Raw genomic sequence first — 15,418 nt, forward strand, 5'->3', positions numbered from 1 at the left:
AATTAAGACTCTTCATTTTCAGTCTATTATCTTTGTGCCGCCAATTTTCTTAGAGATAAGAGTAGAGAACGTAAAATTTAAAAAAAAAAAAAAAACACAGTTCGTATTCTTGAGAAATCTTTATAATCAAAAATGGAAATATAAAATTTCAGATTAAATTATGTATTATGAAGAATTTAATCAATGAATGTCTCTTAAAAATACATGTATCTTGGAAATACAATGAATCATTAATATAGAGAAATATTTTTAAAAAATTAAATATTAAAATAAATGTAAAAGGATATAATTAATTTATAAAATATGATATTACTACTGCCCTAAAAATTACTAAAAAATTAATTTGAACTTGCCAGGTTCCAACCATTTACCTCTGTTCTTTCGAGAAATCTTAAAATTAAATATGCCTTTTGAAAATTACGTCATTTTAAGTGCGATAGTTAAAAATCTTGCTACGATGACACCGAGACTATCTGGGATGACAATATCATACATATGCTTTTGCAATTGCAGAAAGAAGAAAAGATAGAGAACAAATCGGCGTAGAAGAAAAAAGAATAGTGTAAAGGGATTGATCTTCTCCTTCCAAGTTCCTGGCTTTCAGATCGTCCATGAAGCAGATCTCTTCACAGGAGGCTTCATGGCCCTGTCCTCCTCCAAAGAGATCATGCCGAGATGCGAAGGGTCTTCGAGCATCATTTTCGCTACCAAGTAGCCCGCGATGGACCATGTCTGGAACTTCCTCGCTTGTTTGCCGACGTATCGGCCTGTCTTGCCGTCGTAGTACTCGGGCCAGCCGTCCTTGGACAGCCTGCTTTCTGCGAGATCGATGGCTCGTTGGGCAATTTGGGGACGGCCGGTTTTGATGCATGCGGCAGTGAAGAGCCAGAGGAGCACTGCGACGAACATCAGCAAACTGCCATGAGAAACGAAAGCATCGAAACTCAAATCTGCAAGTCGATGAGAGGGAAGGTCACTCACCTGGCCAACTTCCTCCATTGTGGTAGCTCCATCTGGTGTTTTTAGGGTCGCACCCTGTCACAATCCGCCATTCGTGACCCTCCAAAGCAGGGTACGCAATCTTCAGCGGCATCTCGCCGATGAGCTCCTCCCATCTTTCTTCCAGCAGGTCCATGATCGCCGCCGACTGCTCCGGAGTCGCGAGCGAAGACAGAATCGCAATGCAGTTGCCGAGCGCAAACCATCTGAAGTCCATTCTCGCGGGGCTCACATTCCCGATGAAGTACCCACCGCGGTTCGGCATGAAGTCGAAGATCCAATCGGGGATGGAGTCCGGAATGACGTTGAACTTGTTCACCGCCGTGTGAGAGTACTCCTCTGTTTTGTATCTGTAAATGACGTTGAGCTGCTGGAAATCAAGCCAGAAATAGTTCCGCATGTGGTAGCTCAGGGCGTGCAGGCGTTTCACGATTCTCTCTATGAATTCCTTCCCTTCGGAGTCTTGTTTGAGCATCGATAGAGCACATCTCAATGACATGAAGAACAGGGCTTGGATTTCGATAGGATAGCCATAAACTCCCTGCGAGATCGATTTTGTCAATAGAGCGCGGCAGTAAAGTGAAGCAGAATCAAAGGTTTGACCTACCATTCTCCGATCGATCATTGAGCATCCGTCGGCGCAGAGCAAGGTCGGGAATGTTTCGAAGCCTTCGGACAAACACAAGGCTAGTATGAGCCTCATCCCTCTCTGGCACTCCGGTGATTCTGCCAGAGTCATGTCGCCTGTGGCTTTTGTGTACGCCCGGAGAAGAATGATCCACCAGAAACCGGAGTCCACAGGCGCAACCCTTCCGATTGCGCTCTCGCCGAAATCCGCGGTCAAATTGTCGTTTTTCCTTATAGGATCGTGGCGAACTTTGAAGCTCGCAGGCATCACACCTTCCCCGAGCTTGAATCGATCGATCCTCTTCTCCCACCCTTGGAGGTGGAGAGTCTTCAGGAGGAAATTTTTCACTATGTCGTTCTCTCCGTTCATCAGGAAAGCCATGGCACTTGGCACAAAATCACGGACGAAAACCTGCGTTTGAGAGGGGAAAGGAGATTGATTTTGATTTGGATCCCCAAATCAAGCGATCAAAAAACAAACAAATTTTCAGAATGGAAGAGGTGAAGTCTGGCGATTTAGGAATCGAAAAAGGATAGGTTTGATCTGTCCTTATCCATCGTAATATGGAAACCCTAGCAATAGTCTGTTACCTGATCATAATTGAGGACCTCTTCCGATGCGTGATCCAGAGCAGCGATGGTGCCCACCGGCTGGCCGCGGAAGAGCACGATGGACTTCCGGAGCGCGTCCCAGGCCTCCGCGAACATCGGGTGCGGCTCGAACGAGTGGTGCCCCAACGAGGACGGCGAGTCCAGAACAGATCTCAGGCCTCCGAGGGAGAAAATGCTCTCGACGCTGTCGACCTGCCGGAGACTCCCCCCGGCCAAGTGCTCGCTGAGCGAGCGCTCGTCGAACGATCTCTTCCGCTCGATCTTGATCCGCGGCCGATCGGGAAGCCGCGCCAGGTCGAGGTCGTCTGCCTCCGTGATCGAGGCGCGCGAGTCAACCTTACGCAGTCCCATCGCGTCGCGCCGCCCGTTCTCCACTACTTCCACCATTCGCGAGGGAGGCATCCGCGACGATCTGCATCGATCCGCCGCATTAACCTCCATATTCATAGAAAAAATCACAAATTTTCACAAGAAAACCGAAAAAAAAAAAAAGAGAGTCAAATTTCTTCATCAAGACAGCCCAAATCTTACAATCGCACAAAAAAAAACCCCGAGGAAAACAAATCCGCGAGAAGAAAGAGAAGAAACAAACCTAGAAGATGCAGAGCAAGGCAAGAGGGGACGAAGAAGAATCGATAAAACAGAGAGGAAAGAAGGGGATCAAAGAGAAGAGGGAGCAATTTATAGAGAAGGTAGAAAAGTGGAAGAGAAAAAAAGGAGGGAATGGAGCCGGTTCTTCCAACTTTGCTGTTCTAAATGCGACGGGCCATAGCCGGTAAAAGGCTAGCGGTCGGGATGACCCTGCGTTGACTTCTATTGACTCGTTGGCTACTCCCGGTTTCCCTTCCCCCAGATTAGTGCTAATAAATCGCGATTTCCTAGGTAATTGTCGACTTTGCGTGGTTCGGGGCGCACTTAAAGGGTTTCCGGGCCCACCGAATCCGACCCGGATTGGTATCCTGTCTCTTTTGCCTTATTGATCAAGTGGATAATTAATTGGAAATTACAAAATTAAGATCAATTGATTTTCGTAAGATTAGTTGAAATGTCAATTATTATAAAGATTATAATAAAGTATCATTTGTAAACGCTATTCTCATTTATCCACTACTAATAAATACTGGCAATTGAAAGTGATGGAAAAGCTTTTATTATTTTCGATTTCAGATCATTGTCAATAAGGAAAGGTTCGTGTTTATCGTTATTGAAATATTTTTTTGACAGTTTTTAAATACCACCCTTATTTTTATTATCTTGATATATACAATTTACAAGTAAAAAAATGTTATAATAATTTTGATTAAATTTATATAATTTTAATAAAATTGATAAAGAATATTTTTATATAATAATTTTGATTAGATTAAAATACTTTTTTTCTACATTATAATAATAATTAGGATAAAATTATTTTTAAAATAAAAGTAGAATAAAATACTTTTTTTTTTTTTGAAAAAATGAGTTTTCCTTTTCACTATAAAAATAAGAGATGGCTCTTTCCCTACTTTTGACTTTATCCAAAATAGATAACAGGAATAAAAGAAAACGAAAAGAAGAATAAAGAATGACTCACAAAGTGTGGACATGAACTTTGTCAATAGTCAATATCTAAAGTTGGCCAACATCAAAGTCCACGTTGGCAACAACCTAAAAATGTGGCAATCGATATTAATATTTTAAATGAAAGACATATTTAATAAATTGACCAAGGCCAACTACCCAATTGACTTTCGAATAATCTACTTAACTTATCTAGCTCGACCATCTATCAATTTAGCTACTCAAATATACATAACAAAAAACAAAAAGAAAATGGATTTTTTTTTCAAAATTAAATAAAAACTAAAAAAGCATATAGAATGGCACTGCAACAAGCCAATCCCACCAAGATCATGATGCTTCCTTCCCATTTCATCATAAAGTTGGAAAGAATTGATATATTTCCTTCAAGTTTGACTGAATAAATAGAGAGAGAGAGAGAGAGGTGCAGATTGTTCAACAAAGGCATCCGATTTTGACTTCCATCCAAGTAAACATAACGTGTAACATGCAACGACAAGTGCACGAAATGAACAATTACTTAACAAGTCCACTTTCTTATATATATAATTAAGTTATCCTCGCCCAGTTTTTTCTTTTTCCCATTTTTTTTTATTTAGTTTTTTAAGCCGGTGGTTAAACCATTTATAAGTATACTTTTATAATTTAGGAGTTCATTGATAGTATTCAGTAAAAAAAAAAAAATTAAAATGAGACTCACAAATATTCGGGTGTCTGAATCATTTCTGAAAACCTCACACACCTCAATCGGGGGATAGGAGTCAGACACCCTTTCAATCCCATATATTATATTTTCAATTTATCAAAGATAAATAAATTTGATGACAAAACTAGAAGAAGATTAGTTTGATTGTTTCAAATATAAGTAACCTCGATATATATATTTTTTTTGTGTGTTTGGAATTAATTAATTCTTATGAGGAAGAAAGGAGGGACAAAGAATGTCAATCTGTTTATTTAAGGACTGCATCTTTTTCTTCGCTCTCCTTTAATAACAAAGAATTTATGGAATTGAATAACTCACCTTGCTTTAAATTCAAATTAATGAGCAAGGTGAATTGCTATTTTTAATTTTTCTTCCTAGTTTTTTTCCCACCATTTTATTTGAAGCGCTAGAACGTTTTCTTAAAAAAAAAAAGAAACCATCTACTGATTAATTTATGGATTTTTCAGTAAATTTATTTATTTCCCGTATTAATAATGGAGAGCAAATCAACGGCTGCCCTCTTTATTAAATAAGTCTGAGGATTGAAAATATGTGTGTTTTTTTGTTCATAATCTTATGTGGTTTTACCCAACTAATTTTAAAGGCAGATGATATTTCTCCTAATTGATTTAATCAGATAAATCTAGAGCACAACTTATAACATAAATTATTGGAAGTCTACCATGTCACCTGGTGCTGCACCATATCGTCCGCCGGTGCGATTATATGCTAACGACGGAAGATGCATTAAAGCAAGTAAACATATGCTAGCAATATAAAGTGTCTTGTGCAAGACACTGAATGAGTCCATCACTACTGAAATAAACATTGCATATTGTCTCAGTATCTCACTAATTGACACAAATCGTGTCAATGTCTAGGAATAAACTGTTAAATATTGGAGCATCATTGTCATAACTGTCAAGATAGAGGATCTTATTCTCTAATATATAAAATATATCAGCTTGAGAAACCTTTTTATTGGAAGAGTTTATGCATACTAGTAAAAATTTATACTCGAATTTAATGTATTTAGCGGGCTTACTTAGAGGGTGAAACTTTTGTAGAATATTGCCATGCAGCAACTTGGTTACTGATAAAGACTTATTAAATGGTTTGTGAATTTGCCCTTACACTAATATTTGAGCAAAGGATAAGAAAACAAGCCAGATTAAACCAGCTTCTGCGGGATAACGTAATTGGGACAAGAGATAAAGATGAATGATGATTCAGCTACTGACAATTAAATAGTCAAAAAATTTAACACAGAAATTTGAATGATAGTAATGGGTAACAAAAAGATACAATGAATTAGTAATTGAAAAATGGGCTTTACTTTGATGAAAGCAAGTATGTACTTACTATGTTGTATTCCTCATTTCCATCCTAGACCAGAAGTTCGGACAGTCTCGATCTTGTACTGAATTCAAATGAATCAACAAAATCTCCCCATTGATAGTACAAGTCCATTTACATTTTCTCAGCATACGCTCTCAATTATATATGAATAAAATTCAGCATTTATCACTATATAGGATGCACATTTCAGTTCATCCCTCATATAGGAATTCTCCAGATCATGACAAATAGTTCACATTTCAGTTAGGAATTAAGATTCCTTAACCATATCTGCGACTTTTTCAACCTGTGTCATAATGATATTTTTACAAATTTACTATCTTTATTCTTGTGTGAGGTAGGATTCATGTAGTAGTGATAGTATTGATCTTCAAGGAACTCAGAGTGAAAAGAACACACTCTATTTCGTATTTGGAAGCGAACTTTCTGTATTTGTCAGCATTTATCTTAGCAATCAGTATTGGTTCATTAAACTGAGCTATAAATGGAGCAGCTGCATCCAACTGCAAAATAGAAAAAATGACAATGTTATACACATGGAAATCATAACAGCAAATGCTTTGAGTTGAGTTCTAGGATAGTAATTTAATATCTTAAATTGGATTCTGATCTCGAGCCTTCAAGGCAAGTGTCCACATATGGACAAAAAGAAGCCTTCCAAGCATAAAGCTACTGAGATTCTACTGCATTTTGGATTTTATGGTGAAGTATTTAATGAGGAACTTAGTATGATGATTGAATGAGATTATAGCACTAAAATGGAAAGATGTAAATTGCCAAAATAATGATCTAGCTAAATACTAAACCCAAACTATGTGAAGGTTAATTAAGCTATATATGTACTTGCTTCATGGCATGCGTAAACCTAATTCTTTAAGAACCATTTGCTTAAAATGATTTCCCTCCTGAAGTCCTTCCTGATTTGGCCACTATGGACAAATTGTCATTACAAGACACCAAATCACGTCCTTGCATCGCCAAAGTATAGTAGTCAACGAAAAGAAGAGAAAATTTCATTTTTATGCAAGCCATAATCATCCAGAAAACCTATATATCATTACAGATTCTGTTAGCAAACTCTAATCAAGGTTTTTATATCTAAAATGATTGAGGGATATTCGTAGCAAAAGATCAGCAAATCACAACAATGTGACTATAGAAACTATTTGGTAGGTTATTGATTGAATCCAAGCATAACAGAAAATCGAATGGGGCTTCATCCCTCAACGTAAACACAATCTTTCGCCCCTAATATGAAATTAGGGGATTCGTCCCCGGTTCGAATTACACTTGCAAAAAAGAATAAAATAAAAGTAACTCCCTTCCATAAGATCCTGGATCCACTGCTCGGTCAAACGCAAAAATAGTAAAAGGGGAAAAAAAAGCAAGAAAAATATGAACTTTGGTAGGGACGCATACCTCGGGAGCAAGCCGCCTGCGGTGGCCACACCGAGTGGGTGTAGAAATCGACGAGGATGTGGTCCAAAGCGGAGATCGTACGGTCAAAATTTTTGTCGTCGAGTGGGATGGGCACAGTTTTTAAAAATCGGCCAAGACGCTAGTTTAGGTGGTCTTGACGCCCAGATGAGATTTGACGTTTCTGGACATCGAAAACATCGATTAATCAGTTGAATTATTTAAGTATAGAAAAAATAGCTTAGAATTTATATATATATATTTTTTTAATTTAGACTTTTAAATTTAAAATTTAATTCTAAAAAATAAAATTGAAATATAACTTTTTATGTTGAGGTTAATTTTTATAAAGCTTAAACTTCAATTCAATCAGAAAATCGATTTGTTGATAATCAGCACCAGATTTTATCTTCATCGTACTGAGTAATCAGAGTTGAAGAAATCAGAGGCAATGAAGAAGCTCACATTTTGGAAAAATAAGAGAGTTAAAGGATGGAGAAATCGATTTGAAGAAAAATTTATTTGTTGATCAAAGCCTTTGTAAGTATTCCGGGTTGATTTTGATGTGCTCAACTAAGTCAAGTTATGTCCTGTTTTATTTGAGCTTAGGAACACAAAAGTTGAGCGGAAGTCGTAGCGGATGAGAAGGATGACACGGGAAGCGAGTCTACGGGCTCGATGCATCCGAGAAACGAGAAGCTATGGAAGAGTACACCGGTGGACGAGAATGACAGCGCGACATAACCAAGGGACAAGAAGCCGGTGTAAGTACCCCGCGGTAGTTTTGATGTGATTAACTAAGTCAAGTTAGGTCCTATTGTGTTTTTAACCCTTGTGTCTAAGTGTGCAGGAACTTAGGAGCACATGAAGTCGAGCGAAAGACGTAGCTAGCGAGAAGGACGACACGGAAGAGAGTCGACGGGCTCGGTACATCCAAGGGACGAGATGCTATGGAAGAGTACGCTGGCGGACGAGAAGGAGGCGTGCAACGTTTCTGATGGACGAGAAGCCTGAGTGGAAGACTGTTCGAAGCCGAAAAATGGGTTCGGGTGAGTCCTATTCTGGATGACTGAAATCATCCAAGCGAGCGGAGCCGGAGCGTAAGATCTAGACCCAAGTGAGCGAAACCGAAGTGGAAGACCAGGACCAAAGGTCCAGGCGCCCGAACCTGAAAATTTAGCCAAACACGACATGACACATTCTGTTGCAACGGAGATAAAATTTTATCTCCCTCCAAGCGCCTAGAACACTTCCGGCGCCTCCACCAGGGCTATAAATATAGCCCTAGTCCTAGTAGCTTAAATCAATACTTGTAAACGCTTCTAATTCAGTTTAGCTTTGTAGTTGTGAGATTTGACTGCTGTAAGAGGCTTCTCCGCCCAAAAGAGATTTTAGTGAGCTTTCAACTTCCTTGAATTAGCAATCCTTGTTGCAAACCAAATAAGTCCTTGTGTGCCTCTGTCTTTAGTTTAATTCTTAATTTCTTTTATGCAAGTGTTAGTTTAATCAAATTGTAAAGATAGAGAAAGGTTCGATTATTATTGTGCAGGCTATTCACCCTCCTCTAGTCAGCCGCCAAGAGACTTACAATTGATATCAGACCAAGGACGCTTTAGGAGAACTAATCGTTGATTGAAGCAAAAGAGATGGCAGGACCAAGCATCTACCTACAAACGTTTGAGAGGGAGTTTTTATTTTAGAAACAAAAAATGGAGGTATTTTTTCGAACTAATTTTGAAATAATGCTTTCTATGAAATTTTGATGTCCCTGCGGTAAGCATAGGGGGACCCGCAGGGGCAAGGGTCAACGACACGTGGAAGTTAAGGTCAGAGGGGTCAACCTACGGGTTTGGCCGATCGAAGAGGTCTCATGACCGCCCAGCCAGGAGAAGTCTCATGGCTGCTCGGACAGGATCGCGCTAGGGTTGGTGCGAAGACAGCTCGACCACGGGTCGGGCTTCCGACGCTCATAAGTTACCAAGTACAGAGAAATTGCCGAGCCGAGCGCCCTGTCCGCTCGGCTGAACTGTAGCTCAACCAAGGAAGCATTCTCGTTCGGTTCGGCCTGCCTTCAAGCCCAAGCCCTATGGTGCCGAGCGGCTCTTCCGCTCGGCCCAAAATGGACAAGGCGCAGAAGGGGACAAAGGGAACAGCTGAGGATATCATTCTCGAGATGTGTGTCACCGACAGACAGCAGGGTTGGCTGTTGGACCGGACAGAGAATCGTACGGTGGAAGTTTCCACTATCACGTCAGAGATATGCCCGGACGATTACGGCATGGCGCCAGGCGCGCTTTTCTAACACGGTCATTCCAGGTATGCTTTGAGGAGCGTACACGCTTTGGGATGCGTGCACGCATCCTCCCGGGAGTCCTATATAAGGACCCCCCAGGCTTCGACAGAGGTATGCATTCTACATCACTGTAGCTACAGTTTTCATTCTCGTCATTCTGCTTCGATCTCTTCCCGCCGGAGCTGACTTGAGCGTCGGAGGGCCGTCGCCGGGAACCCCTTCCTGGCTCGATTTTGTGCTTGCAGGTTCTCGCCGGAGGTTCATAGCAGTTGGAGGTCTATACGTCATCAACGAGAGCGTCACGCCCCAGCGTTCGTCGACTCAGCACACGGACAGAATCAAATTGGCGTCGTCTGTGGGAACGCACCTGAATCTGGAGCCGAGACGATGGAAGAAGCTGGACGTCAACACGCCGTGACGCTCTCCCAAGAAGAGCTCGATGCGCTCATCTAGGCACGAGCCGCGAAAATAGTGGAGCAGCAACAAAAGGCTCACACCGAGCGGATGGTACAACAGGCCACCTCAGCATCAGGGGGCCAAGCGACACTAGAAGATTGACCAGAGCAATTTTCTACCTAGGCGCAGAATAGAGGACAGACCGGCACCCCAGGAGACGCGCCGCCCACCCCCATTCCTTTCCATAGGGCCCTATTCCAGACTCCGTCTGAGTTGGCCCAAGCCAATCAAGGGTCATCAGATGAAGTGCCCGTACGGGATGCTAAGAAGGGGAAGGCGCCTCGGGCCGAGTCATCCCCCGAACGGATCAACCGATAATTTTCCGAGGCCATTCTTCAGGATCCGCTCCCAAAGCATTACGCCCCCTTGGCAATCGGAGAATATAACGGCACGACCGACCCGGACGACCACTTAGGTAAGTTCGATAATGCTACCACTCTGCACCAATATACTAATGGAGTTAAGTGCTGAGTCTTCCTCACCACCTTATCCGGCTCGGCACAACGATGGTTTTGGAGACTACCGGATGGATCAATTCGGAGCTTCAAGGATTTCCGAACGATTTTCCTCTACCACTTTACAAGCAGCAGGCGCTACCAAAAGACCAGTGTCAGTTTATTCTCCATGAAGCAGGGACCCAGGGAAACTCTCTGAGCCTACATCCAGCGATTCAACCAGGCTGCCCTGGATATCCCCGCTGTCTCATCCGAGATAATGATGCATGCCTTCACGCAAGGGCTGGTGGATGGTGACTTCTTCCGCTCGCTCATTAGAAAGCCTCCGTGTGACTACAATCATATGCTGAAGAAGGCCAGCGAATACATCAACGTGGAGGAAGCACAAGTGGCCCGGAAGAAGGAAGCGCCATCAAAGTCAGCGACGCCGGCCGAGTGGAGGTTTCCCACCAGCCATCAACCACCGAGAGGACCCCGAGCTGAGGGGATGAGGCCTCACCAGGAGTCAAGGCAGCACGCTGTCCACCACATGACCTGCAATCGTCCGGGCATATCTCTGACGTGACAGTGGAAACTTCCATCGTACGATTCTGTGTCCGGTCTAGCCGCCAACCCTGCTGTCTGTCGGCGACACACGTCTCGAGAATGATATCCTCAGCTGCTCCATTTGTCCCCTTCTGCGCCTTGTCCGTTTTAGGCCGAGCGAAAGAGCCGCTCGGCACCATAGGGCTCGGGCCTGAAGGCAGGCCGAACCGAACGAGAATGCTTCCTTGGTTGAGCTGCAGTTCAACCGAGCGGTTTCGGCAATTTCTCTGTACTTGGCAACTTATGAGCGTCAGAAGCCCGACCCGTGGTTGAGCTATCTTCGCACCAGCCCTAGTGTGATCCTGTCCGAGTGGCCATGAGACATCTCCTGGCCGAGTGGTCATGAGACCTCTCCGATCAGTCAAACCCGTAGGTTGACCCCTCTGACCTTAACCTCCACGTGTTGTTGACCCTTGCCCCTGCGGGTCCCTCTATGCTTACCGCCATATCACATGCCTCCACCTCAAGTCTAGTCGAAGAAGACCTCAAGTCCAACTGACTGGACTATTAGCCTAGTGATCTGACAGCCGCTCTGCCGAAAATGCTTAACTGCTTGGGAACCCTGGAGGCGAACCCTGCCGCTCGACAGCACATTCCCTGGAACTTTTTGAGAGTTTTGGTTTGCCACCATCTGCCTCGCCGATCCAACGACGGTCAATGCTGACTTCTTTAGGATTTCCTCAGGATTCACGTAAATCCTCACCATTGAGGGCAAGCATGCGGCTACGCCTTAGTAATGGAGCCCATTAAATGTGCTCCTATGAGCGAGCGACGCGTGGCGATGCCGCCGACACCACGCGATCAGGCTGTCAGGGCTGATGCGACCCTTGGCCTTTTGAATTCCACGACAGGATCCAGTCCTCGGGCCCTGTGACCTGAATCCAATGACTCGGAGTAATCGAGCCCAACCTTTATAATGCTCTTATCGCTTTCCTTCGCCGCTACTTGCTTTCGTGTTTTCGGGCTCCTGCTCAAGTTTGGTGCTCCGACGGCTTCATTATTCAGCACTCTGGCGACCCCTCGTCTCCTCCTTCGATCACCTTCTCCTCTGTAAGGCTTCTTTCCCCATCGCCTTTCCGTTCTTTTGCGCTTTTCTTCGCACTCTCGTAGTATTTGTGCCATTTTGGCACTGTTCCAGTCATCTTTCCCGTCGACCCTGCCGTTTCTCTTTTGCTTCAGTCAAGGCGCCTTTCCATCAAGGCTTGAAGACCGTCGAGCAGCGACGTTAAACTCTAGAGTCGAACCGGCGACTATAAACTCTCCGGCTTGAAGACCGTCGAGCGGCGACGTTAAATTCTAGAGTTGGACTGGCGACTATAAACCCCCCGGCTTGAAGATCGTCGAGTGGCGACGTTAAACTCTAGAATCGGACTGGCGACTATAAACCCTCCGGCTTGAAGACCGTCGAGCGGCGACGTTAAACTCTAGAGTCGGACCGACAACTATAAACCCCCCGGCTTGAAGATCGTCGAGCGGCGACGTTAAACTCTAGAGTCGGACCGACGACTATAAACTCCCCGGTTTGAAGACCGTCGAGCGGCGACGTTAAACTCTAGAGTCGGACTGACGACTATAAATCCCCCGGTTTGAACACCGTCGAGCGGAGACGTTAAACTTTAGAGTCGGACCGGCGACTGTAAATCCCCCGGCTTGAAGACCGTCGAGCGGCGACGTTAAACTCTAGAGTCGGACCGACGACTATAAACCCCCTGGCTCGAAGTTCATTGAACGACAAATTTGAGGGTCGGTTCGGCAAGAATGAATATCCGATTAAAATAAGCCCTAAATCGCCGAGTTGTGGCCGACCGGCAGTCCCATAAACGGGAGTTCCCTTGGGACTTATCTAGGTCAAGTATCCCACGCGGAGCTAAGCGATCAACCAATGACAGGAAAAAAAACTAATTTTCATTAAAAAAAGTCCTTGTAGGGCGGCCGACATACAACAAAAGCCTACAAAATGATTAGTCCTCCTTACTCCAAGTAATCAAAAATCGGCTCAGGGATGACATCAAGCAGTCCGGTTAGGTCCTTAGGAGGGATAGATGCCACTTCGGGAAGTTGACTCTTGCCCTTCAGATAAGCAGTCGTCAAATTAATGGCTTCCTCGAAGGCGATAACGAGCCGGTCACACACCTTCTGGGCAAAATCATCCTAGCAGATATAAGCCTGCCTCATCACAGCAAAGCGGCCCGATTCGCCGTCTTGGTACTCCTTGAGGGCGGCTCGGGACGCTTCGAGGGCGTCTAGGAGATTCTTCAGTTCTTCTTGGAATTCAGTCTTCTCCACCGATCGACCTTTCCGTTCGGCAGAAAGCATGTCAGATAATTCCTGGACACGTTGCTCCAACGCTCGGGCCTCAATATTTTTTGCATCTAGATCAGCAATGACCTTGTCCTTCCAAGAAGTCGCCAGACTAATCTCCTAGTCATGTGTCTTGACCATGGCTTCAAGCCGAGCCGCCGTGGTTTCCAGCTCGGAGGATTTATGCCGCTCATCCTCCAGCAGTCTCTTTGTCTTAACTAGCTCGGCTTTCAGCTCAACCGATGAAGGCCCTGGGTCGAACTTCCCCTGGAGATCTTTAGTTTCTTCAGCTCTTCCTCCAGTAGCGCCAAGCGGTGGCTGACAGCGATGCTCTCCACCCAATTCTGCACTCAGATAAAATAACATTAAAAGCTAAGCAGAATAATAAAGTAATGGAGTCTCGGGAGGCATACACCGGTGGCTTGTTGCAGATGGCTGTCGTCAAGCTGACCGGGGGTCATCATGGCCACACGGGCCCTCGCATCCTCCCGTACTTTGGCAAGTGGCCCACGGATGGTGATTTGATGCTCAGGAATTGTGGGGCGATCGGCTGCTAGGAGAAACTCTTCCGTTGGTAAGTGCAGGATGACCTTGACCACTCGGTGGCCGCTCGGAGCAGACTGAGCTGAACCTGAAGGACCGGAGGATTGGCTGATCGGAGCAGAAGTGATACCGGAGCGACGAATACGTCGACGGGCCGGGGCAGATAACTGATCGGTTGCGCTTCAATCGGATCTGCCGGTAGATCGAGCTGTGAAGGAGTTCGATTCGAGGAAATCGCTTTGACCGAAGTCGTAGCCAGGTCAACCCCTGTGGAAGGAACGTCGGCTCGATCAAACACCTATTCCGCGGGTGTAGCCGATCGGGCGGGTATCTCCGCTTGGCGCCATTTACGGATTATCAAAGGAGCGTCCTCGGCCGAGCGCTCTACATCCTCGTCTTGAACAGAAGGAAGTCTAGTGAACGAAGTAGCATCGCCCACAGCTTCGGTTGCAGAAATCCGAGTGGCCGATCCACCGGCAACAAAAGGTGCTTCGCCGCTCTCACCTTCGTGAGAGCCGACCGGCGTAATGCCAAGGTCGGTCATCTCCTTAGCAGCCGCCGCTTCGATCTCGGCCGCCCTCAACCTCATTCGCTCGGAAGTACGAACGCGCATCAGGATGCCAGCTGCAGAAAATGAAAACAAATCAGTTAGATTAAAAGGAAAGGAGGATCAAGAATGCTCTTACCCATGCTGCTCGGAAGCTTTGAGTGGATCGGACTCAGCCCGAACACGTATAACATGCCTTCACAGAGTAGCTTGTGGATGTTGAACTTTTGGTCGGCCAGCATGTTGGCTGCGTGAAGGTAGTCCGCCTAGCTCTTATATTTTCCGAGCTCTGGTGGAGGCAGTACGACGGTCTGCAACTTGGTTCGGAAAGATGGCAGTTCGGGAAGACGCAGGTAAAAGAAGTACTCTTTCCAGTGTTTATTCGAGGTCGGCATTTTGTCGAAGAAAACAAGGCCGATCCGCGACTGGAAGAGGAAGGTGCCCCACTTGGACTGCTTGGGGTAGTAGAAATAATGGAAGATCTTGGGGACTAAGGGGATGCCGTGTAGCCTAAATAGGACAACTACTCCGTACAATAGCCTGAAGAAGTTTGGGACGAGCTAGTCGAGCAGGAGGCGGAAGTAATTGCACACTTCACAGACGAACGGATGTAGGGGAAAGCACAGACCGGCTACAAACTGGTCTCGGAAAAAACAAATGGTGCCGATCGGCGAGTCATGTGGCTGATCGGATGGGGTAGCTAATATTAGTTCGTGGTCAGAGGGAAGTTCGAAGGTTCAGACGAGGCTCAGCACGTCCCCCTCATCGAACCGGCTCTCCATGGTAGTGTACCAGAGGGCGGGGGCAGGGTCAAACTGACGAGAGGAACTGGCCATTACCGGGACAAGGGGCAAAGCAAAAGAGAAGCAGCAGGGTCGACGGGAAAGATGACTGGAACAGTGCCAAAATGGCATAAACACTGCGAGAGTGCGAAGAAAAGCGCAAAAGAACGGAAAGGC

At 45.0% G+C, this 15,418-nt stretch overlaps 1 protein-coding gene across 1 annotated transcript; it reads right to left on the reverse strand.

Annotated features, from left to right (window-relative positions):
* Positions 1-487: 487 nt before the first annotated feature.
* On the reverse strand, positions 488-2,970 carry LOC121970233 (probable alkaline/neutral invertase D). The gene is made up of 5 exons (XM_042520799.1): positions 2,831-2,970; positions 2,218-2,650; positions 1,607-2,038; positions 982-1,540; positions 488-896 (listed from the first exon to the last, which is right to left on the reverse strand). The coding sequence occupies exons 2-5, from the start codon at positions 2,638-2,640 to the stop codon at positions 601-603; spliced, it is 1,710 nt and encodes a 569-aa protein (XP_042376733.1). The 5' UTR covers positions 2,641-2,650; positions 2,831-2,970; the 3' UTR covers positions 488-600.
* Between the last annotated feature and the right edge of the window lie 12,448 nt (positions 2,971-15,418).

This window comes from Zingiber officinale, chromosome 4A (genome assembly GCF_018446385.1).
Source record: "Zingiber officinale cultivar Zhangliang chromosome 4A, Zo_v1.1, whole genome shotgun sequence".
NCBI classification, from domain to species: domain Eukaryota; kingdom Viridiplantae; phylum Streptophyta; class Magnoliopsida; order Zingiberales; family Zingiberaceae; genus Zingiber; species Zingiber officinale.

Bases quoted from the DNA above. Each gene is read 5' to 3' on its own strand.
- LOC121970233 (XM_042520799.1), bottom strand. From the start codon at position 2,640: ATGCCTCCCTCGCGAATGGTGGAAGTAGTGGAGAACGGGCGGCGCGAC. The intron at 2,039-2,217 runs GTAACAGACTAT...TCTCAAACGCAG, and splicing joins AGGTCCTCAATTATGATCAG to GTTTTCGTCCGTGATTTTGT. The intron at 1,541-1,606 runs GTAGGTCAAACC...TCGATCTCGCAG, and splicing joins CAATGATCGATCGGAGAATG to GGAGTTTATGGCTATCCTAT.